Source organism: Rhagoletis zephyria, unplaced genomic scaffold, assembly GCF_001687245.7.
Source record: "Rhagoletis zephyria isolate East Lansing unplaced genomic scaffold, Rhagoletis_zephyria_1.1 Rzeph_scaffold_07133, whole genome shotgun sequence".
Taxonomy (NCBI): Eukaryota; Metazoa; Arthropoda; class Insecta; order Diptera; family Tephritidae; genus Rhagoletis; species Rhagoletis zephyria.
The window spans coordinates 6,026-32,691 of NW_016164216.1; the positions used below are offsets into that span (position 1 = coordinate 6,026).

The 26,666-nt window shown below is 33.5% G+C and overlaps 2 protein-coding genes and 1 pseudogene across 2 annotated transcripts; 1 reads left to right on the top strand and 2 right to left on the bottom strand.

Annotated features, from left to right (window-relative positions):
• The window catches only part of LOC108373910 (uncharacterized), a 7,012-nt pseudogene extending 3,377 nt beyond the window's left edge, over nucleotides 1-3,635 (bottom strand).
• A 13,158-nt stretch (nucleotides 3,636-16,793) lies between these two features.
• On the top strand, nucleotides 16,794-25,470 carry LOC108373908 (short-chain dehydrogenase/reductase family 16C member 6-like). Its single transcript, XM_017629845.1, has 5 exons — nucleotides 16,794-16,903; nucleotides 24,468-24,621; nucleotides 24,678-24,832; nucleotides 24,953-25,209; nucleotides 25,463-25,470. Exons 1-5 carry the CDS (start codon nucleotides 16,881-16,883, stop codon nucleotides 25,468-25,470), a joined length of 597 nt encoding a protein of 198 aa, XP_017485334.1. The 5' UTR covers nucleotides 16,794-16,880.
• A 693-nt stretch (nucleotides 25,471-26,163) lies between these two features.
• LOC108373909 (epidermal retinol dehydrogenase 2-like) lies at nucleotides 26,164-26,660 on the bottom strand. The gene is made up of 2 exons (XM_017629847.1): nucleotides 26,549-26,660; nucleotides 26,164-26,471 (listed from the first exon to the last, which is right to left on the bottom strand). Exons 1-2 carry the CDS (start codon nucleotides 26,597-26,599, stop codon nucleotides 26,211-26,213), a joined length of 312 nt encoding a protein of 103 aa, XP_017485336.1. The 5' UTR covers nucleotides 26,600-26,660; the 3' UTR covers nucleotides 26,164-26,210.
• Nucleotides 26,661-26,666: the final 6 nt, after the last annotated feature.

A 26,666-nucleotide genomic window follows, 5' to 3' on the forward strand; every position in this document is an offset into this window, starting at 1 on the left:
GGGGGGGGGGGGGGGGGGGGCTATAAATTTTTCGGAGTATTTTTTCTTCTTTTATTTTATTTAAACATTTTGTTTGTAAACTGTGAAATTGTGAACAATAAATGTTTAGAACCCAAAAAACAAATTTGAAATTTGTTCTACGCCACACATATGATAAGTAAAAGTAAGCAAGCAGTGTTTAATTTAATTAACACGGTGTGTAAATTTGCATTCATTAAGGAAGAAAACAGGTTACCTATCTTAATATGCGCAAATTTACACAAACATTTTTTAGAGTGTAACTCAAACTTGCTCAATATTATATACAGGGCCGTCGAGAGAATACTCGGGCCCGGACTGAAAATTAACGGGCCCCTATAGGTACATAAATTGTGTTAATTCAAAACATGTTATCATTTTCTTTAAAGTATAGAGTCAAAAATAATCAGCAAGAATCGGAATATATTTCTAATAAAAGCCTATAACGAAGGAGGAATTATATTGAAAAAAAATAATAAAAAGTTATTGTTCTGATATTTCAGGCCCCTTAAAAAGCGCGGGCCCGTGAGGATTCACCCCTTTTCACCCTCCTTCTGGACGGGCCTGATTATATATACATACTAAAATTGAATGGGCTATAAAACTGCGTAGATACCCAAATTTTTTCTCGAAATTCTACTTAAACAATTTTGAAATTTTGATGACCATTTTTTGAACTTCGTCGAAAATAGGGGAGGGACCTACAGTTTAAAAACCGATTTAACTTTTATTGAAGGGTGCCGGGGGAAAAAATGTACACTCTGAAATAGAACTTTTTTTGTGATCCGGTCTAGTGGACGTATTCTGATTACCAGGTGGCAATTTAGGCCCTTGAGCCCTTGCTGGTACGCTCGAGAACATCCCGATATACATACCTCTCGGTCGCGTCAGAGTACCTACTTCTCTATCACACCCAAGTGGACTACCGGCCATAACGATGATATGTATGGATGTATGTACAAAGTTCATTCAATAAAATTATTTGCTTAAATCAGAGATCACACGATTTGTGCATTTGTAAAGATTTGTACATTTTGACAGTTCCAGTGTGGGGTTGTTTGGATATTATTTTATTGACTGAACTCATTCTCGATAAAAAATTCTAGACAACACCAATCTGTGACTGCCAAAATGTACATATGTACAAATCGTGTGATCCGTGCTTAAGAAGCCATTTTGGGGCGTTCTTTGATCAAACAACTTATCTAATTTATTTATTATTTGAAGTGACTCGTCTAACATGTTCCAATGCGGAAAAGGGAGGAGCATACAATAATACATACATACACACACATATCGCGTTTATACATATGTATATGTAAGTACTCAAACAACATTCAATATATGCCACACCTACCAAAAGACACTCAATTTAAATTTATTTTAAGAAACATTGCATACTTATAGGAGATTGCATGCTGCACTTGTTTATCACGATCAAACTGCCACACGCAACAATTGACTCAGGCGATTGAACTTTTCAAAACGTGGCATTATACTTAAGTTATCGGTTTAATTATTTTTATGGATTTATTTATTTGTTCGACTGCGATAAAGTCACACAGACTATGCGACACACGACTGAATACTTCAGAAATTATTTTCCACTTTTCTGCTGTTGTTTGTAATATTATTACCGCTTTTAGCTGCCACTGCAATGAAAAATCAACACCAAAAAAAAAAAAACAAAAAACGAAAATAGGGAAAATAAATTCATGTTGCCGCAGCGACATTGAAGTAACAGTACCAATGCCAACAAAACACCAGCAGCACCACACACTCACACATGCCTCCGGTAACCCAATCGGCAAAATAAGTTATAGAGCAGCATTCTAGGAGTACTTCCCTCTGACTAGTCTGGCGCATATTTTGGGAATAATGATCTTCTATAAAATTACGCAAACTTCTTAACTCATAATTAACTGTTATTATATGGAAAGTACAAATATCAGCGTACGAAAACCTAGCCAATAACGCAATGCTCTGCCTAACAAATTTAACTTATTTCAAACTGTACCAGAATTGCGATCGAGAAACGCATCGTATGAAGTCACGACAAATTAAGAATGTCAGTGGCCAAAAAACATCGATGTATTTCTTTGATTCGATGCATCAAAATGTACATCGATATTTTTCGATACATCAACATGGATGCATCGATATCAATAGGATTTTTCAGATAATATTTCAAGACAAAATTTGTTATTAAAAAAATTTTAAACTAATTAGTGCAACTAACCTAATGTCTCTAATGGAACTTTTTTGATCCATTTAAATTTTTTGGTGAAAGTCACATCCCTCTTTTGCACAATGGAAAAACTGAAATTGCGGTTCAGTTTTCAAAAAACATTGATACATTGACTATTTATACATCGAGTAGAAAATTTTCGATGCATCGAAGCAAAACATAGAAGTTTTCGATGCATCCAAGTTTTCGCGACATCCCTAATACTAATTCAAGCTTATAAACTATTTTTTGGGCTAATTTTTTACATCCATTACTTTTATCCTTAGTCATTACATGGTAAAATATGATACACTTCTAAAACATTCTGCCTTCCAATTACTCAAGCAACAAATTTTCCAACATTATTTGATAGATTTAGCTCATTCGTAAACACTTTTAAGATTACCAGGGACAATTCCAACTTGCCGACCGCTTTAGAAAGCTGTTTTGCGCAGGAGTGTAAAAAACAAAGAATATTGAAGAGTTAAGTTTTTCTTTAAACCAGAAAGGTAAGAAGAAATTGATACTTTTATTTGCTTTTGTTACAAGACCTTGGGATTCGGCCTCTCATAAAACCAATATTATATGAAATAATAACAACGAAGTATGTAAGTACAGGTAAATTTGTTTTTTTTTTTGTTTTGTTTGTGTGGAGTTTGATGTATTGTGGATGGCGGAAAATCGTTCCACAATAAATTTTTTTTCTTTATTTGTGTTCCATTGCTTTAAACACAGCTCCTCATTTGCCTTCAAATGATAGGACCATTTGAATATTTTATAATACAGCTTCTAAAAAGAAGATTTTTTTTATAAAGCCGTACCCGAAGACGTTTACTTAGAACAGTGACGATCAGAGAGAGCTTTAACTCTATGCGCGCCCATACAGATAGAGAGCTTTAAAGCGTTCAGCACGCGGGTGCTGTTTTGGGCAGCAATAACTTGTGTAGGTGTAGTACTTCCCAACTTGCCGACTGGGAATGACACACACAGGTACACACTCACATTCATATGTATGTATATATGTATGTATGAATATGCACATATGCGCTCAATCTACGTCACTCAATTGCGCTGCACGACCCTGTTTGCATGTATGTATGTATGTATTCGTATTGGGTGCTGTACATGTAAACAACCAACTACTCCCCGGCCACAAAGTGCAGTTGAGTACAATGGCACTATTTTTTTTTTTACATTAAAAATGTTGGTTATGTGCTTTGAGTAGCTGATGTGTGCTTATTTTCACCGCAGTGGCTGCATTTTTCACTTCAATATTTATTTTGCTACGTACGGACGCGAATACTACGGACGAGGAGTACTTCAATTTGAAGGCTCTTATTTCCTGCGCTCACGAAACTCGACTGAAATTTGTTGATTTCTTGGCGCGTTACAAAGCTTTCAATATACACGTATGTATGTATGAATAACTAGGTATGTATGTATGGATGTAGATAAATTTTTAGTTTATTGTTTTATAGTCTATTTTTAGGCGGTATAGATGCAACCAAACTTACCAGGCGTACATACATACATATGTATGTAGTGCCCTATGTGTGTGTTTATTGGGGAAATTAAGGTCCAGGCAAGAAAATGTGTTCGTGAAAGTACATATTTAACGTGCACATACACGTACATACATGCATATGTATCTACATAATTGCGATAACACTCGGCGTCATATTCGACTTTTTTCCAAATAGAAAATCAAACAAATGTATCCCAAAAACTCAACCCATATTTGATTGTATTAATTATCGCTTCAAATTTAACGTATTTACTAATAACTGTAAGACTGTCACAGCAAATTGTTAGCTATTAAATCTTGTAGTGCTCAGCAACACTGCTATAAGTGGCCGAAAGTTCCGGTACATATGTATATACATACATACATACATACGTGTGTATGCATTAGGGATGTCAATCCCGATATATCGGTATATCTAAGTCCCGAACATGCCGGTATTAGTCGATTAAAATCCCGGGATTGCTGAAAACATTTTTTTTTAATAGCCACATACATTTTTTTCACAAATACCCCCTTTCAAGGACAAAAACAAGCATTATATGTAGCATTGGTTGCGCTTTACGCGTTTGCAATACTATTTTGATACTATTTTTGATTTTGATTTATGTTTTACTGACGGTGGCTCAAACTGCATGAGCTACGAATTTGCATGCTCTGTTTTTTTGTAAAGATTCTGATTTAAAACTTTTGTGGTTTGGATGAAAATCTGATGAAATTTCCTCAACTTTCTCCAAAGCTTTGAAAGTTCAATTTACGTGTTTTTTTTCCTTTTTGAAGAATCAGCTATATTTTTATTTAAAAAAATTCACGAAATTTACCATGAAAATTATTTTGATTATGTCAAAAAGAAAAAATCAAAGAAAAATGCTTCTGTGTTTGCCAACTTTATGTTCGTTTTTTTTTTTTTTTGTTGATTGAAAGGACTAATTTATTGCCTTAATAAATATATGATTTACTAAAAATTTTAAAAACATAAATGTTTATTTATGAATTAAGAAAAATATATATTTTTCTATTTAAAACAGAAAAATCTAAAAGTGATAAGAAATTTTAATTAGAAAGAAAAAAACTTTAAAAAAGAAAAAAAAAATGCGCTGTCCGAGAACTATAACCTGGGAGCTCCATAATGGCACGCCGATTGTTGGACCAGCGCGACTATATACGACTATCTTAGCCAGAATTTCATTGTAAATCTTATCCTTAAACCGCTGCTTGACACGTTTCTTTAATTCAGTACCAATATTAAAGCATCACTTTAGAGTTATTTCCATCTCCTAGCATTCACCTTTACCGCTACATTCGCCATGTTGACTCATCGCAGTTTCACTTCAAAAAGAGCAAATATTTTAGTTTTCAATATATTACTTCGTACGTAAAATCGTAATAAAGATATAGTAAGGTAGAACCGCTGAGAGATGCTTTTAGCATTTTTGACAACCTGGTGGGCAGATTTAAATATTAAAAGTCCCGAAAATAAATAACTATGGAATATGTATCCCGAAACCGAATAGTTGGCATTCAACAGAGACTTCAGATATAATATTTCAAACGCATTTACCCAAATACAAGCATACATACATGTATGTATGTACGTACGTGCATACCCAGCGGGAAATTGTAGTGTATGGTAATCGATAAAATCAGGGCTTCAGAGCAGAGGTTTTATTTTCATCGTTCCCCTTTAGTACCGCTCCGGTATTTTATTTCGCTCCAAGCTCCGCTCTTGCCCCACTCCCGCTCCCAGTAAAATTTTTTTGTATGGCGCCCTATCCGCCAAAAAAAAGGTAGGCTATAGGAAAACTTTTGAATCCAAAAGAAAATTTAAAAGATTGCCAAGTAAATTGAATAGAATGAAAAAATAATCATTTACGTAAGTATTGAGGCCATTGTTATTGAAAATTTTTGTGGAAAAATATCAATTAAATTATTTCAAAATAAATCGTTTCTGGGCCAGAAAATAACAAAAACTAAATATTGAAAATTTTACTTTAAGGAGCTAAGGAGCAAATTAATTTTTTTTTAGCTCTTTCCTCCAGCTCCACTCCACCTAAAATCCTTTGCTCCTGGCCCCTTTGCTCCGCTCCACTCCGAAGCCCTGAAAAAAAATAGTAGTAAAACAGACGTTTTCACATTCGAAAATACATTTTTCTCCCACGACGATGTCCTAAGATTATCTAGTAATTGAGGAATGCATGCGATTTAATATGGAATTTTTGGGACGTTTTGGATACATTATAAGTAATGCTGTTATAGAATCTATAACTCGTAAAAAACACATTACATTCTTTATCATGCATATAATGCATTACTACTTTTCCCACTGGGCATGTATGTGTGTACATACATGTTAATGTGTATGTAGCAACAATAGTTTGGTGTTGTAAGTACTCGTACCCTATTATTATTTCGTGTTTATTTAGTCAATATCAATCATCTTTGCTCGAGTATTCAATGAAACACTAAAGCGCAAGTTGCCACACCATTACAGGCATGGATACTTCAGTAATTTACAATGTTTTGTTTTATGACATTTCAACGCAGTTTTAGTCAGTTTGGTTATAAAAAAAAATCCCTAACATGACAGAAAGTATATGCATATTTTAATAATTAATACAAATAACAATAAATTCAAGGAAAAATTAGATAAATCGTTTCGTATTCGAGCTATCGGAGTCGCTACATTTGATGCGCTACATTACACCCCGTCGTAAAATTATAACCGCACCACATATTGACAAGTTTTACCAATTGATTTTTTTTTGTTATTTAATTTGATTGGAGATTCTTTTCTTACATCAAATGTTGCCCTGCCCGGTGCCGAATGTGTATGAAGTTAAACTCAACCCTGTAAAAGGGCATGTTTTTGCCTTCTTGTGCTTGTCTAGCTCACACATTTCATAAAATTTTCATTTTAAACAACCATTTGATTTTCAGGGCAACCATCTCCCCTGACAAGGCTTGAGACAAGGCAGAGAATGTGACTTTTTTGTCTTACAAGAGTGTACCATTTTAAGAAACGAACTCAAAATTTTCTCACTGTTTGCCTTTTTATATCACACGAAACATCTGAATCAAAGAAGACGAGTGCTACAGTTACAACAAATGTCTGTTAAACTCTGGATGCTAAGAAAGGCTCATACCGAGTTTGGTAAGGATTGGTGAAGCGGCTACTGAGATACAGTACTTCATCATAAGTGGGCGTCGGTCACGCCCCTTTTCCAAAAATGTCATAATAATATTAGTTTGCACCGAAATTCTACTTGACATGCTAATTTTCAATAATTTGGAACCAATATTTACTGAAATATCATAGTTTTTGCATTTTTCGAAAATACCGTTATATGAGAAGGGGGCATGGTTACAGTCCGATTTCAGCTTTACCCAGAATTAGAGTGGATAACGGTAGAGCGATTGGCGGTAAGTGAACAGCTGTAAAGTTGCCGCAGTGAAATCCGTCAGAGTAAACACAATTGCGGCGAAGGCGAATTTATATAAGGTGTTGTTACTAGATCAGCTGATTTTGTGTTAATACCCTGTGCACAAGTGCGCTCGGGTACAAAAATTTAATACGTTACACATAACGATTAATTACTTTTGAATTATATGACTTTTAAGTTAAGGCGTGCGAGTAAACGTATTAGATGACTGCGTATGGAGCCAAAAATGAGAAGAGAGTTATGGATTTTATTTTTTAATTTATATCCCTTTTACAACTTTTCATTTAAATGCAATTTGGCGTTGGAATCGGATTTCTACGAATCTGAAAACAATGCATTTTCTAAGACAAGTGTGCCTCCGTTTACGACCAAAAACACGTTTTTGTCGAAAAATGTAAAAAGTCGGGAGATTTGCTCATATGCACTCCGCTACTAAAACTTCTGTTTTGAAAATATTTATACATACTTACAGCCCGATTCTGTGCACTTGATAAATTGAAAATCTTTATAATTTGTCAATTTTTTATTATTCATCAAGAATTGGTATTCTAGCACAGAAACCAAAAGCTCTTTTCTTTATAAATTATCAAGATGGAAAATGCTATTGACAAATTGAAATTTCATATGAAATGTATAAATTTTGTATATTAATAAATTTGTTTCTAGCAATTAAATACTCCATGTGTTGGCATTTGAACCTGCGATACACGGAATTATAGTCGACATCTCTACCTACTCGGCTACGGCAGTCAAAAGCTTTTTTGCTTTTAAAATCATATTTTTCATATGTGACAATGAAATCAGCTCCACTCATGTGGAAATCAGTTCCACTAATGTGGAAATCGTAGAGCTTTTTGTTTTATAAATATTGACACAGAATGCGAAGGAAGCTTTTTCTTGATAAAAATCTTGATAAAATTTCTTTACAAAAAATTTATCAAGAAAACACAGAATTGGGCGGTTATTTATACTTAACCTTAGAAATGTGGTTTCTTCACGTACATAAATGCCAAAGATTTATGCTTATGTAGGTACATATATGCATACATACATATATCTTGTGAAAAAGTATAATTAACAGTAATTCAACAACTTAATGAATGGGCTTCCATGAAGTTCAAGTTCAAAGTAATGTGTCTGCAGAATAATTGCTAGTCATCGCAGGCGAATAGGTGTTTAACAAAAATTGTAAGTGCATACTGCTCATTTACTAATAGATGAACGTCGTATTCCAACAATTCAAATGAAGGTAATTTTGTATGCTTGAATTATATATTAATTTTTTTTTTATTTTTTTTTGGAATTTGATACTCTTCCTGAAAACATCGATGTTTTAGCAATTACATACGTTTTATGATAAGTAACCATACCAGTTACTATACATCTGCTATTCCCTTTCTCATATGCTGGTGATTGTTTTTTTTTTTTGTTGACAACACTTTCAGCATAAACACAACTCACTTTGCTGGTGCATTCTGTTACATTCCTAACCTTGAAAAGTTCAAAAGTTGTAGCGATAAGCAACAATTCGATAAACAGGAAATGTGAGTGGGTTACAAAGGAGTTAACTGCAACAATTCAGTGAATGCTTAAGAGAAAACAAAACAACAACAACAACAAATAAGAAGCATACCATTCATGCAGTTACATATGTAGCCCAGGCAACCAAATTAAACACAAAACAAAGGCTATAAGCAAAAAATCAAGGACACTAACGGTTATAACTTTTATTTTTGAAAAAATAAAATTTTTAATGATTATTTAATGAGTTTTATTTATGGCTCAAAAAATAATATAATAAAAAATAATGGCCTAAAAAGTTTTGGGCCAAATGATTCCAATTAGAAATGGCCTGATAGCATTAGTGGATACTACTTTCAGGACTGGAGCGTTCCGGTGCATTTGTTAAAAAAAAAAAATACCCAAAAACAAAGTTTTATTTTCTGAGCAAAAAAAAAAAACTCACGAAATAACGATTATTTTTCAAGCAGTAAATAAAACTCTGAAAAGAGTCATTAAGCTCGATTTTTTTAATAAAACTTAAAAAATTAAAATCATTGTCTATCACGTTTTTCATTCTAAATAAATCTCAAAAATTGTTTATAATGACTTTTGCTAAAAATTTAAAATCAAAACTTATCAAGACATATTCTATGGGTTTAGAAAAAATTATTTTCTACTTTTCAGTCCTAAGGCCGTTCACTCTTCAAATTTTATAAATGCCATAGAAATTTCTGTAGTTAACTTAACGGCCCAACTATTTGAAGCATAAAGAAATTGAACATTCATGCATACTGGAGTCATTAAGTCTGCTGGGTATTCCACAAATACTGCAGAAGAAAATAAGTGCATAAAGTGAAAAAGCGTTGACAAGCTACGAGTACTGTGTGGCAAAGTGAATGTTGTTGTTTTGGCTGCTACTTGTTTAAAGGCGCTTTTTTGGTTTCTTAAAAAAAAAAGGTGCTAATTGAAGTTGGTCATCGCTGACGTTGGGCAAGGTCGTTTTGGAGGAGGGCAACAGCATCTGGTTTGCTAAAATAAAATAAGCACACGTTTGTACTATGTATGTAAGTAAGTCAGTAAATGTTTGCTCGTACGTTCACTGTGAGCATAAAAGCGTAAACTGCGAAGAGGAAGAGTTGATAGATTCTTTTCTTGCTATGCATGTAAAAATTAAAAGATCAAATGGGGTCAATTCGAAAGTGAAATGGGTAGCCGACATTTATGAACGCACATTGGCGAAAACAAAAGTCTTTTGATTCTTTAATGTTTATTTTTTCTCCATGTATTTCCGAATTTCAAACTTTGTACAAAAATTAGGAAAATTCGACAAAGTTTCATCAAAAATTTCGAGCATTTTAATAAGATTTTTTAAAAAACATTTGAACATATGTATAAAAAAATTGTCGAAAATAACTATTTTGTAGTGAAAAAATGCTTGACACCGTCAACAACAAAAAAAATGCCAAAAATCAAAGGTGTGTTATAATTCTGATTAAAAAGTATGAAACTTTAATGCAATTTTTTTTTAAATTTACCGAATTTTCCTCATTTCTGTACAAAGTTTGAAATTCATACTTACATGGTTTTTGTTAGATAATAAGCTAAACTTTCATGAAAATACTAAGCATTAAATAAAGAAATAAAAAAAATTGTTAAAATGTCGCGTCCATATTTATATGCTGCCACCGTATGTACATACTCATACGAATATAGTATTTACATATGCATGTACATTAGGGTGCTCCAAGAAAATAAAAGTCGGAATTTTTATGCTCTCACTCTCTAGGATTTTTCTATACCGAAAAAAACTTATAACCCTATTTTTATATTTTGAAATCAAAAAATATGTAAAGGTCGCTCAAAGCCTTAAAAATTTTCCATGTGGAGTATTTTATATGGGAAAAAAAAAAACAATTTTCGTAGAAATGGTATAGAATTTTAGAAAATCCACATTTTTCGATCAGAAGACTTCCAATAATAATACCCAATGGTTTATTTAACCATTGCTTAATATTAACTATATTTTATAGTTCTCATAAAAATCGGTATTCTGCTGAAGAGAAACGGAGTTTTCCGATCGAAAAATATTGTACAAATCTTGTTTTTCCCCATTTTATATGTGGGAAATTTTTAGCGCATTGAGCGACCTCTAAATTTTTTTTTTTATTTCGAAATAAAAACCCAGGGGTTTTTTTTCTCGATATAGAACAATACTAGGGGTGAGAGCTTAAGAATTCTGCCTTTACTTTTTTCACATGCATTTTTGAACCACCCTAATGTGCATTGTACATGATAGGCAAATGCGTTGAATGCGAATAATAACAATGAAAGTTTCAAAATATATATCGTCGGTAATACTACTGCAAACGGCCTATGTCTATTAGTACCCTTGACACTTAGATGGTCTCTTACTTGCACCGAAATGCATCTTATGCAAATCGTTACACCCTAATAGACGAATGACAAAACTGTCTACCTTTGGCTGATGAAGATGAACTATTGCCACAAGCGATCAGATGCAGATAAAAGATCAATTAAGCGCCAGAGGTAATAAGTGACATAGAACGTTTTGCAGTATCACCGACGATATTCCTTTTATACATAGATTTTCGAAGAGATAGGATGCATGACCAAATGATAGATTGGTGGCTGGTATTGGTCGAGGAATATTTTTCTGAGGCTGAGTTAATTTTTTTCGAGACTTACAGTCAGAGTCAAAAGCTAGTATATACATTGTTGTAATATAATATGCACAATTATTTTAATGAAAAAATATGTTCATTAATTTTTATGAAAGTATAGTTCATTCTATACAATAAACCACACAAATTAAAGTTTCACTTTTTATATAAAATTCACAAAACTTAGTAAGAAATTTTTGAAAATTTTCGAGTATGCCGTAAGTATGATCAAAATCTTTTTATATGGCGGAAAATGCGCAAAACCCTACACAAAAAATATTGTAAAAAATCAACGGTAATTTTTAATGATTTGAAACGTCCACTTTATTAAACTAAAATTGAAATGAAAGATTCTGAATAGAAAGTTTTAAATTTTGTTAAATTTTTTTTTAATTTTCGCGAATTTTATACAAAGTGTGAAACTTCGATTTATATGGTTTTTGTTATAGAATGAACTATGCATATTTGTATAAAAAAGGTGTATGCTAACTTTTGACGCTGACTGTATAATTTCTGTGTGCGTAAACTCCGAACGCAGTAAGCGGGTACTGAGGACCTTAGACAGGCCCTTGGTATATGATTTAGCTAGAAAACGGATGAATCATCTAAACAGAACACAAACTGCTCTCTGCGTATTCAATTGATAACAGCATTCTCGAGTACCTAGTCGGAATTAGTCTATCGCAAGAGACGAAATGCCGGCTTTATCTTGTCGCCAATTTAAGTTCATAATCCTTTAGACAGAGCTTTGCCATCGAAATGCGCCTATGTGCATAAACATTAGGGTGTACCCATATAACATCCATCACAATTATCAAATTGAAAATATGATTAGCCACCTGGGTTTAAGGAAAAACCTTCAGTCAGCCTCCACTTTAAAGTGCTATTAAAAATAAAACTAAATTACTACGCAAAAACAATGTTTGGCTATTAAAATTTGCAACCTATTGTAAGTGGCAAGTTGTTTGGTAGATTTTCTTGCTTCACTTAACGCCTTTGAGCTTGCAACCAACAGCTTTTTCATCTCGCTTCAAGGAAAAAGCAGCGCAAGAGGAAAAAAAGATATTAAAATAAAAATAAAAAATGTAAAAAAATATTGCACTAAAAGCTTGCTCTATACAATGCTTGCCAAAAGCCAGTCACAATCTGCAGTTAAACCAGCGGCCACCAGCGCAGCTCAAAACAGTTTGCATCGAACGGCGGCCGATGCAAGTTCAGTTCGAAGTCAGACAAAATAAACGTGAATTCAGATATCGCGCCATTAAACAAATAAGTATACAAAAGTATTCTTCCTCAAAAAACGAGTCGCAGACTTTATGTGCAGAACTTCAGAAATTACATATATAAGTGAGTCAAAAGGAGTGAGGAGGTTGTCCAACAACCTTTGAACAAAAATTTAATGCGCAAAATACAACTAAAACTACACCAGTGATTTATTACATTCTTTGCGAATGCGCGGCACATACATTCGCAAAAAATGAGAGGCAGAAGCAGTAACAAAAAAAAAAAATAAAAATGAGTGGCGCAAAAACGAAATTAAAATTCAACGTATTTGTTTTTTTTATTTATACTAAAACGCAAACAAAGAAACATACATACATACATACATACATACATACAAACATATGTATGTAAAATTGCACATCCACGAATATCGATCATGCATTTTGTCTATCCCCGTGTCTGTCTGTCTGTCTGCCTCACTGTCTGCTTGTGGTTTTGTTACCCACTGGGGAAACCAGTAAAAGGCCCACATTTGCAGCAACAACTACGTCCGTCCGTCCGTCCACCATCCGCAAAATCGGCACTTCCACTTCCGCATTTCAACGAAAGCTTTTGTTTTGTATGTCGATACTTACGTTAATGCATTTTTAAGTTGTAGCGAACGTGTGTGTGTTGTTGCTGCTGCTGCGATAACTTATAGTAATGCGAGCAAGCGTTGTGGCGTTGTGGCGATGGGCTGCTGCTGTTAATGTGTCTGGCACATTAGGCAGGTATTTTCGTACACACAAAATGTGGCCTGATTGCTGTTTTGTAATAGAGAGCAATAGACGGCCGGCGAGTTTGCCTCATGAAAGCGTGTTGACAAATGGACAATCTGAAATTTTATTAAACAACCTGAAATTTTATCGAATGTTGCAATATGTATAAAAAAAAAAAACGAGAAATATGTAGTGGCTATTGGCTTTAGAAGAAGTGTTGTCGAAAATGTCACCAACTTTTTTTTTTAATTTTGGTCCAATTGAAAATGTTTAATACTTCATGTTAGCGCTCCAATTCCGGCTGCCTACTCAAATCCTGGCGATAGTCCGAGGAGAGTACTATCACATTAAACTCGTACATCGCTCTACGGTTTGAGTCTGAAGACGCCGTAAGACATTATTATTTTTTTTAAATTGTGTTTATTTAAAATTTTCTTTGAAAATTGTTGTAGTATATAAGTCGTATAAAAGGTATTTAAGTTATCTTTAAATGGGCATAAATACTTTTTATATCGGTCAAGAAGTTTCCCAGATACTGGGATGGTGTTATGGTATGCCTGAAAAAGGCTACAGTGGTTGGGAAGCCTAAATTTGAGGTTGATGCAGAGCTCCCTGGAAATAAACGTCCACCGACCCTTCCGTCAAGTTTCGCCGCATCCGTGCAAAAGTTCACCGAGCCCCCCTCCAACCACAGCCCCCTGCCCGCTCATCCCTTGATGGGAGGGAAGTGGAGCTCCAGCCAGCTGGTGTCAGGCTAGACATGCAGTTATCCATGCTATCAAGGATGAAGGATAGGAAAGTAAAAAATGCACTTTTACTATATTTGTTTTTACCGCACGGTGTTATCATAGAGTGGCCAGGACAACTACGGTTGCCATGTATGCAGTAAATCAAGCCGTTGTACCAAACAATTCTTCACCTAAGATATACAGTGGGGAACAGTGATGTGAGCATGGTGATTTTTGTTTAATATTTGCCTGGTTTTTAGAGTTAAATTTTTAAGTTTTTATTTTTTTTTTTGTAAAAATATGGCGCATGCTTAACCAAAACATATAAATCAAGCTTTCTAACTTTAAACAGAGCCTAGAAAAATTTTACAAATTTTCATTAAAAATTTGAGTTTTTTAATCTGATTTTTCAGATTTCTTTTGATTATGCAGTTTTGTAAGCTTAATAATTTTAGTATAATAAAGTGCAAGTTTTAAGCAGCTGCGGAATCGCGTTGTTTTTTTTTCAGATTTTTTTTACGGCGTTTTGAAATTTTTTTCAAAGCAGCATGAATTTCTTATGGAAAAAATACGCAAGACCGTTTGCAAGGAAAATTAAATGAAATTAACACAACAATAAAATTCTAAAAAATCACATTAGAAAGCTCAATGGATTAAAGAAAATTTGTTAAATATTTTTAAGTATAAAGTTGTAAAGTTGTATAAGTTTGAAAGTTTAATTTATATTAATGGTTTTGGCGAAAGCATAAACCATTGACAAAAACAACAAAAAAATTTAACTTTAAAAACCTTGCAAATATTTAACAAAAATCACCTTGTACTCATCATTGCCCGCCACTGTAGTTCGAAAACCTAAAACTATTACTTCGTTTTATTTGCGCATGAAAACGTGGTGATGACATGATTTTTACCATATTTCCCCTTGGTTTTGGAAGAAAATTTTCAACATTTTCATTTTTCCCTCCCACCCTCATGAGGAAACCGGCTTGTGGTGGCATGCTTTGCAGCAACTCTAAATGCGGATCATATCAGCGTTCAGAACTATTGTTCAAATTTTCTCATTTTAATTCGTCAATATTTTTTAGGTACGAACCTACAAACAAACATAAGTAAGTAGGTATGTGTTGAAAGGGAGTTTTTTAGGCTTTAAGGTACTTAAACCCGAAAGTCAACGTCTGCGACATCCACAAATCACATTTTTTGTTAAAACCAAAAAAAAACGAATACAAAACGAAACATACAAAGTTTTATTTCAAATATATAGGAAGTTTTCTGTCAGTTCCCTCGATGTGCTCGCCTCGCACGTATACTTAGTACATCCAAAAAAAAAGAACGAATAATTAAAGTGTCGCAATGGTGCACAGTGGCCGCAACGTTTATTTACTTACAACATGCATACACAATTATCACGTCGGCAAAACCAGTTGTTGCATCAACACCGCCGGCACTTTACGACTTTTTTCGCCACTCTACGACGGCAACATAGAAGCCAGTGGGAAGTGAATGCTGCATTGCACGAATAGTATTTGACAGGTTTTGGTTCGTCTAGCCGCTACACTTATTCGCTTACTCACACCCGTTTCCTTTTTTTCAAAAACCGCTAAAATCGGATGCACTAAAATAGTGCTGATTTGCGCAAACCATAGTCGAACGAATAGCAAATTGCGTTCATTTTTTTTTTTTGTTTTTATAACTACACTCATAGATGCATATCGCTACCTAAAGGTAAAATAAAAAGGTGCTAAGTCGCTTTTTATCCAATTTTGAATTTTTAATGCAAAATGACAAATAATATACAGATAAGAAGGTTCTTTTTTCTGTTCGGAACAATTTCAAAAAATGGACTTAGCACCTTTTCACCTTTAGGTAACGATGTATCTACTCAGTCTTTCCTGCACTGCTAGAGCATAATCGCGTTAGTAGCACCGCCGCATTTTGCAATAACCACTTGCAATAATTGCTCTGACTTGGTCTTATCGACCCGTTTTTGTGCATTGCATTCGCGAATGGTTCTCTGTCTGCTTGTGCAAACGAAAATGAACGCGCTTTTGCGGTTAAAAGCCGACATATGCTGACGTATGTTTGTATGCTTGTGTTGTTTCGTTTAGTTAGACCACAGGCAGACGAAACCATCTAAAAGTTAATCACGTGTAAATGCGCACCTCCGCTGCGGACCACGTTTTACAGTTAGGGGATTCCCTTAAACGCGAAGAGCAGAAAACTCGAAAACCTCGAAAGTTTTCGAGGCTGTTTTTGGGAATGCACCTTTTTTCAGCCTCGTAAACAATGGAGAAATTCCGAAGTTTGACAGCTCATTCAGAGTTTTTTGTATAATACATCGCATCAGCTGAAATAAATACATATAAAATCAGCATTGAAAATGCCACGAAAAAGTGAAAAATGTAAATTGTATGAATTTATTGATCAAAACGCAGTCAACAATTATAAAGGCAACACTGAAACTTACGAACGACTTTTCGAGGCTTTTTTCGCGACTAATTTGCCTCGAAAGTTTTCGAGGCACGCGAAAATCGCCACTCATACAATTTTTGACAGTTGTTTTTCGAGGCTGGAAAAGTTTCGAGGTTTCGTGGTTTTCGAGCCACTTTCGAGCTTAAGGGAATCCCCTAAATATATTCGTAATCAACATATTTATGTATGTATGTATGTATGTATGTATAATACATATGTAAATCAATATTAATCAATAATTTTGGTGCAAAACTTCGAAAAAGAAATAAATTAAATAAACAGTGGCACACAGCTATCCGAGAGCAAGATGATTGAGCGTGAAGTCATACAGTAAGTATATATATAAACGCCATTTCAATGCTTAATATTACGAGTATATACATATATGTGCTATAAGTACGTTGACCATATTTATGAGAGCCGAATACGGGACAAAAAATAATTTTGCAAATTTTTTCCACAACAGCTTACAGATCTTTAAAGCCTTCTTCAATGATCCTAGGTGTATTAGCTCTGAAACAGTATCCTTTTAGTAACATCACAAATTTGTAGGATAATTTACTCGAGATTTTTACCCCCAAAAAAATTGTTAAAAATATTCGTTAAATTTTTTTTTTTAATTTTTGGAATTTTTTTATTTACGGTGTAACGCATTTTTTCATGCAAAGTAAGTATGTTAGACCATTTTTTTTAAAAGAGAAGCAAATGAGCAGCATTTTCCACTCGCATTTTATTATACTCAATTTTATTAAGTTACAAAACTGCAAACCAAATTTTTTCTAAAGATTCGAATTAAAAAATTTGAAATTTTGGCGAAACATTGCAGAATTAATTTTTATAGTTTTTTACACAAAGTTGAAAATTTGTTGTTATATGATTTTTATTAGGAAAAGAGCTTTCATTTCATAAAATAAATAAAAAAAACATTAAATAAACGAAGGAGCCAAAACTTACTAAAATGTCGAGTCCTAATTTCTATTTTGGTCACTGCATGTATTCCTCGATTCGAATCACAGGCATTTAGATTAGAAAATAATAACTGTTTATGGAGAAAATTACGATCATATACCAACATCACTTAAAACTCGTTCATAAGCAAGCCATTTAAATGAGCTGTTAAGGCGTCGTGAAAAGAAGTACAGCACATTTGGCGTCCCCTATGAAATAAATAAATTAGCAGGACAATGGGTCAAAAAAAAGGACTGTCCCGTATAATACAGGACGGATGGTCACCGTAGCTATAAGTGCAATTATGGATGTATATGTATGTATACATATTAGGCTGGTCTATAAAATATCAACATCATGAACATCCGCGGAAATTTAAAAATTAAAAAAATAATTGTCGCTACCTAGATTTGAAAAGTTCAACTTTTTTACAAATCCCAAAAATTTTACCAAACTTTGTCTTTTACCAGCTATAACTCAGCGAGAGCTGCTCACTCCATAAGCACATTTGTGAGCTAACTATAATCACGCGCAGCTATTCCGCTGCAATTCACAACTGATCATGTGGTTGCTGGTATTCGTTAATAATTCTATTTCTAGAATATTCAACTTTTAAGTGTGCCCGTCCTTAAGTTATTTGCTTTTTTGTTATTTATGGTCTTATGACAATTATATTCAACAATTTTGTTGAGCTTGAGGCCGTTTTTATAAAAAAAAACTACTTTTACTTTTATAAGCGAGGAGTATCCCAGGGATACGTATGAAATTGTAAAATTTTGGCTTGCAATATGATGTAAGTATATGCAAGCAGTTCTCTTACCAAAATTTGGAACTTTTCATCTACATGTTGCTATCATTTCTTAACGCACTGTATTATTCCACATATATTTATGTAAATACTCACGTTGTTAAAAATTTTCATTCACTAATCGTACAATAAAAATAAATTTGTGTTTTTAACTTCGTTTGTATTCCAAAAAAAATATCGGTGTACACATAAATTTTTTAGATGTATTGCAATTTTACTTCAATATAAAAATTTTGAGCAGCCTGATTTACATATATGAATAATTTTCAATAATTGTCAAATTTATAAGATTTCAATTCAAAATTTTGTCGATTTTTTGGGGACATTAAAAAATTTAAATTTTATCGAATTTTCGTGGATGTCTTTGTTTTGTACAAAATTTAGATATTGATATTTTTAAAGACCTCCCTAATGTGTAATGTGCTATATATATATATGATTAAATGAAATTAAAAAGTGGAGCAAATAAGTGTGTTATATTCGATTCTTTTTTATAGATACGATCCACTTATGAATCTTTATTACCATAAATTTAATTATATTTATTTAGGATATTCACTAATTTTCAGATTTTCTCACTATATGGTTACAATAATTTCGGTGCTTAGAGGCATATACCTAAGTCTTTTCGCCAGGGACCGGAAATAACTGTTAAATACCAATAGCATAAGTAATTCATAAAAAATAAAGTGCATTTGAAAAGCTTTATAAAGTGATATTTTCATAAAAATGTTTGTTTTACAAAGCATTTAAAGTCTTCTTTATTTTTATAAATTTGGACAAAAGATTTTAATTTACAGATCATTGCAAATCGTAATTTGTGAATTTGTTTCGATAAAAAATAATCGTCAAATTTAGACTTTGGTTTTTCGATAAATGTAATCGCTTTTTTCATTAACTATTATAATGGAGGCCGCCTAAAAAACGGTTATAATATGATCGAAAAAAACACAAATGCAAATATAACAATTAGATTCAGGAACCGAGAAGGCGTTCCAGTTTTGGTTTAGTTTTGCACGAGAGCAAAATGTAATTACATGGACGTACCTACGAAAGAGCCAAACGGGAACAAAAGTATTGAGAGCAGTTTAAAAGTGTACAAAATGAGAACAAAAGATTCGGCAACGTTTCCGTAAAGAACAAACCCCGAACAAAACTCTCGGGAACGTTCTCAAGAACAACAGAATGAGAACGAAACTGTCGGAAACGTTTAAAATGAGAACAAAATAAGAACGAAAGTATCGCGAACGTTTTTAATTAGGATCAAATAAGAACAAACGTCTTAAGAGCATTCTGATAGTGAACAATGAACAAAACGAGAACAATCGGTTTGGGAACTTAACGTTAAGAATGAGAGGTGGGTCTGCGTGTTGGGATTAAAAATCGGTTTCAGTGGGAACCACCATTGTTAATTCTAAGCCAGAGCAAAGCTGGATTATTTCAACTTCCAGATCGTTTATCATTACTGTGAATGTCCATTTAATTTTATATGCAAGAAAAGTTCGTGTCTTAAGTCTTTCGTTTACTTTATTGGCATAAAATTTAGTTCTCGTTTCCATTCTTCGCGAAAAGTTCAGAGAATATTTGTTCCCGATTCGTTACCTGTCAGAAAGTCCCTGAGAGTTTAGTTCCCAAATGGTTCTTCGAGAGAAAGTTCTTTAGACGTTTTTTCCCGTTTTATTCTTTGCCAGAACGTTCCGGTTACCCATTTTGTTCTCTTAGAAATATTCCCGAAAACATTGCTCGCATTTTTTTTTCTTTTGAACGTTTCACAGTGTTTTGTTTTTATATAATTCCCCGTTGAGAACGTTCGTGACAGTTTTGTTCTCATTTCGATTTTGGTTTTGAAGCGTTCGTTCATACCTTTTGTTCTCGTCCCTGATTACTAGACTGCGAATGGTTATGCAGAAAACGAAGCCTAAAAATATGTACCACATAACTATAAGCAAAATGTTTATAAATTTATTTAGTTTACTTATAGTTAAGTGGTACATATTTTCAGGCTTCGTTTTCTGCACAAAATTAAAATTTAACTGTTAAATTATGATTTTTATAATAAACTAGGGAATACCCGGCGTCCTTCACTGCGTCTTAAACGTATTTTCTGGAAATGGGTCTTTGGCAATACCATCCAAATGAATGGCAACTTTTCAAAGGTAGTTCTAAACGAAGCCCTAAGTGCGTCCTTTTATACAATGATAACAAATATGGTTCAGTTTGCGTTGCTCATTCAACAAAATATATACATATATAAATGTAAGTCTTTTATACGTTCAAACCAATTAATTTAAATTTCCATATTAAAAAAGTATTATCTAACTGCTGGCTATCTGGTAAATCGTTTGGCAATTTTATGTCGTATATTTCCACTACATCTTTTACGATCGTAACCCGACGTACGCACAACTCATCGGAATGACTGTTTTACCGCTAAATCAATAAGCACTCACTTTTCTATGCCCGCTTCTGCTAATTGAAATTACTGGCACGCTCATGCTGAATTTATTACGCTGTACATTGGCGCTAAGTAAAACTACCCACTCATAAAAATCTAAATAAACCAAGCAGTATGGCTGCTACGTGTAAATACACTTAATAACAAATTTGTCCTATATTGCAGTTTGAACTTGAGAGTGCATAGGTATTATCTTAAAACTTAGCTAAGTACTTAACATACTTTCGATTTCCACGCCACTACATATTCACTGAATGGCATTTCGTAATTCACATTTTCCGCAAGTGTTGCATACAAATTTGCTCATTAAAATTAAATGACGAATTATGTATGTACATATGTGCATGCGTGCAGCCAAATGCCATTTACATATTATGTAAAAGAAGAACGATTAAATACGCTTTGCCAGTCCATTAAAAAGGTTAATTGTTGCAAAATTTTATCATCTTCTATAAGGTTAATTACATTTCAAACCAATGCAGAAATACTTTTCTATACATACATACGAGCATGTACACGCAGTTGCAATTGCCGATGCGAATGCATATTTACCATAAAAAACCATTAAAAATAATTAAAAGCAAATTGCACTTGTTGCAACATCACTGCGGTATGTCTGTATGTGTGTGTGTGTGTGTGTCAATGTGCCAATGTTGTCATTTCACTTGTGCACTCTGCTCACCACCATTATCATGACGTTGCGTGTGCATTTGTTTACGTTTCGTAAACATTTTTGCCGCCCACTTGTTGCCCATACGGGCAAGTGCCAGATTTGTAAAGTGAGTAGCCGTAGAGAGAGATAGGCGGCTGAATGCACGCTTTTAATGCGGCCAAGAGTGGCATGACTGGCAGCAGCGTAGCCGGCCGGCTTTGTGTCAATTACCGGCAATCAACACTAGATAATAAATATTTGCTTAGTTTTCTTAGCCATAATATTTATATTTGTTTTGGACTTAGATTTTCGTTGCTCGCTTTTGAATTGTTTTGTTAGACTTTTTAAGTTAGTTAGTGGTGTGAGAAGGTTAAAATTTCTGGCCGGTACTTATAAGAATAAGTAGTCATATCAATTCTTAATTGACAAAATGTATTTGCATGTGAATCTTAAAAAAAAAGAACGATTAAAAACCAGCCTTTGGAATGTTTGCTTAACTCAGGAGCTTAAGCGTGGATTGTTAGGTTCTGCAAAGGATGTATTGATGCTTCTGGAATCAAACGAATTTACAAAGAAAGGCCCACCAATTTTTAATTTTTAACCGACTTCAAAAAAAGGAGAAGGTTAGCAATTCTTCGAAATATTTTTTTTATATGTATATGTTTTTATGTGTAGAATTCTTTTTTTTAATGAAATATGGTATGGTTTTTTAATGAAAGCTGGTCCCATATTAATTTGGTTTAGATCCGATCATTGGACCGCTTCGCTGAGTGTATGAAATTTCTACGTGCTACATTAGTTGTAATTTATTTTAAATAAACTCAACATACTTAAAATATGCGAAAATCAGGAAACTTTAAATTTTTAAATATCTACAAAATATTTTCAAACTAAAACTATCTTAAACCTCTCTCTTGTGATACTTTTTCATACTTATGTACATGTATATATTGTAATAAATAATTGAAATGACTGAAAATTTTGAATTTTACTTTTTAAACCGTTAATTCCTATAATTCAATTTGAATTTGAATTTTCAAACATGTGGAGCCCCTGCTATACATATTTATGTTGCTTAGAAATAAAGCCTTTTCAAGACTCTTCCGATTAAAACCTTGATGCCACCTTATGCCACGCACGGTCATGTAAAATGACAGCCAAGTGAAAACGGTCCTCGCCGCTGATGTGGCAGCATTTGACAACCAAAATGTATTTGCCAACATGTTGGCAATTTTGATTTCGTTTGCCATGCGAACAGCTGATTAATGAAAACCAGGCTTTAGGGTTTCCATTTAGAAGTACATGTATATCAAAATTTTAAAATGAAAAAATCGGAAAATTTCAAAAATTACAAAATAACTGCGACAGATATTCTGCATGCTGCCATTTTTTTTTAATACCGTGGCACACTCTTGAAACTTCACAGACATATTTAGGGGATTCACAAGACGTGTTAACCGTCGTAAAATCTTAAGCTTAAAACTTGTTTATGTAAAATAGCGGTTAAAATGGTTGGGGGGTTGGCTAATTATATATTCTTTATCAGTTTAAACGAATTTCGGTTTAGTTAGAAATCCCCTAAAACCATTTTAATTAAAAAAGATGTTAACCTTAAGATTTTACGACGGTTAACACGTCTTGTGAATCCCCTAATTGTATTTGATGCCAAATTCCATTGCCTCTAATATTTAAGAACGTTCTATTTAGAAACTTCCCGAAGTTAGTACTGAAGAACTCGCATCTGGAATATGTTTTATGCTGACATAATTTGGAGCATGGAATAGGGACTGTGAAGGTTTCCTACGTGGAAAATATTATACTATATAAATTTGTACGTCATTTTATTAACGTTATAAAAATTCTTGCTGTGTTAGTAACAGTACATATCATCGCCGCCGCGGTAAAAGCTGCACTTTTCGGTCAAAGCAACTTTTTGATACTGAAAGGGGGAAAATAAATATACTTAAATGGTGGTAAAAGTTAATATTTTGTTAGTATTTAGAATTGCTAAAAATTATTTATACATATAATAAAATTATTATCAAAGAAAAGTTAGAGTAGCGGAAGCCAAATCAACAATTTTTAGAAATTTTGTCTATCTGTATGCATGGAGTAGAATGCGGTTTTCACCGATATATTTCTAGAAGTCTAACTTAAAATATTGAAAGGAAAAAAATTAGAGAGTTGCCAACTGTTTGAAAATTGCATTTTACGTAATTTGATTAGGTAAACTAAATACTGAAATATGGCTAGCAAAGGAAAAGCTTACAGCCGAAAATATTTTTGTGGAAGGTTGCCACCTGTGAGAAAATTTTAATTTAATTTAATTGATGGGATAAATTGAACATTACCAATACGGATAGCAAACTGAAGAGGTTTAGGAAATTTTACTGCCAAAAATATTTTTGAAGGGGGCTGCCACCCTTTTGGAAATTTTAATTTAATTTAATTGATGAGATAAATTGAACATTAGTAATATGGGTATCAAACTGAGAGAGAGAGAGAAAGTTTACTGCCAAAAATAATTTTTGGGGAGGATTGCCACCTGTTTGAATAATTTTATTCAATTAAATGTGTAAAATAAATCAAATATTACAATACGGCGATGAAACTAAAGAGTTTTAAGAAATTGTACTGTCCTACAAAGTACATATATTCAATGAGACCCACATTCATTAGGAATAAAGAATGGTTAATAAATTGAAAATTTGTTTGAAAACCTATCCCTTTAAATATTTTTTATGATTGATGAATGCGACCATAACAGTTTTGGGAGGGAATAACAACACAAAAATACGTTTAAGACGCAGTAAGGCATGCCGGGTATTTGCTAGTTTAAAATATTTAAGTTTTCGATTCACTCTCAAAATGAAGAAAATTTAGATGCATATTTATGTAGTGGCATTCCCCCGGAAACAAGACACGATTTTGAACATGGCATAACGGATAATTCTGTATGATTATCTCAAAAACCCAATACTTGAAATAAATACACTTATTCATTTTCTAATTAAATTTTTTAATTTTCCAGCACAAATAAAGTATCGAAACGCATCATGGACGTTGTTCAGGACGTTAGCGAATTCTTTGTGGTATTCGTAAAAATACTTTTAGAATTACTGCAACGCCTTTTCGAAAAGATGATGAACAAAAAACTAAAAGACATAAGCGGTGAAATTATATTGGTAAAAAATATAAATACATATATTCACTTTGTTTTATTGCAAATATACTTTCGCAGATAACAGGCGCTGGACATGGTATTGGACGCGAATTGGCCTTGCATTACACCGCCTGGGGTAGTGTAGTAGTGTGTGTGGACATAAACGAGAAGAACAATGAAGAGACACTAAAGAAAGCTAAACGACTTATGCAGAACTCCGTCTACGCGTATACGTATGCTTTTTTATATTATTTTTTAGATATTTTATTTTTTTTTTTTTTTTTACTGATAATAGTGCCTATCTTCAGACGTTCATTAAACCCTTTTCTTGTTTTCTTTTTTTCTTCCTGCAGCTGTGATGTTTCCGATCGCGAAGCCGTTCTGAGGCTAGCCGCCAAAGTAGAAGCCGAAGTGGGACGTGTTTCGGTGTTGGTGAACAATGTCGGTATTATGCCAACACATCCGTTGGAACAACACACAGCTGAGGAGATAAAGCGCGTTTTCGATATAAATGTACTATCACATTTCTGGACACTCGAAGCATTTCTGCCGCAAATGAAGCAACAGGGACGTGGCCATATTATCTGTATTTCCTCACAGAATACTTACAGTGAAAATTACAAAGATCGGGTCACTATAACCTATAGCTCCCATACAACTGATTGTTCAGATATAAAATTTTTCGTTATAACTCATCCATTTATATAGCTAGGAACATAAAATTCCGCACTGTTTTCAATAACTATTAACAGAAAACTTACAGTGAAAATTAAAAAGATCGGGTAACTATAACATATAGCTCCATACAACTGATTGTTCAGATATGAGGTCTTTTATCATAACTCCTCCATTTATGCAGCTAGGAACATGAAATATCGCACCACTTTTACTCATTATTAACAGAATACTTACAGTGAAAATAACAAGGATCGGGTGACTACTACATATATCTTCCATACATCTGATTGTTCAGATATGGGATTTTACTGTAAAACTCCTTTATTTGAACAGCTAAAACCGATAAATTTCGTAAGATAATTTATAAATAATAATACAAAGTCTATTGAGAAAATCGTCAAAATCTATGCTGTATAAGCTTTATCTCCTATAGCACTGATTGTTCAGATACCAGTTTTTGCCATATATCTCCTTTATGTAGGAAACTAAACCCAACAAATTGTGTTACCGGTTTACATACCGATCATATAGCAGTGAAAATCACTTAGATTGGTGCCATATAAAGTATATCTTCCATACCTCTGATTGTTTAGATGCGATTTTTTATATAAGTATGTAACTCCTCTATCGATGTATGCAGATGTATTCAAAAGCAGTAATCTGTTAAAGTAAAATTTGCAGATGTTCATGAAAGCTATGAAGCCTTTGGCATGGCCGAAGACAGTGCCTGCCCTTATTTGTTTTATGATCAATTATTTTCTAATAGATTTTTCCACCTATGAAACACACACGTTTAATTTACATATTTTTATTAACAACAAACTTTTTTTTTGGAAACTCTTACAACGAACAACCGCAACTACCAAATATAATATAAAATCAAGTATAAAACGTCCTTCAAAAATTTATTTGTTTCCGCAGCAACGCCTACACTCACAGATCCGACTCTACCCCGCTGTCTATATAATCCTTCAACAAGAGACCGCAACGTAACGGCAGTAGGCGACACCAATTGTTGATATGCAGAAGACTAGTTGGTATTGTGGTTTCATTGACATTGGAGCGATGCGCCTCCACTATATGCTTGGCCACCTCCTTGGGATCTAGAAGACCAAGCATTGAGGGAAATTTGACTTTCGGACGTTTACAAAGGCCAGTATTGGTCATATAGGGATAAACAACGGTGAGTTTTATCTAAAATGAAAGAGTTATACATTTAAATATCTTCGCTCTTTGTCGTGAGATTAAAAATTTTTATAAAAAAAAATTACAAAATCTTTGTAGGGTCCATCGCGTATCTCCTCATGTAGCGCCTCCATCATGCCACGTACCGCATACTTTGTAGCACAGTATGGCACCAAATTGGTCAGTCCGACAATGCCAGCAATC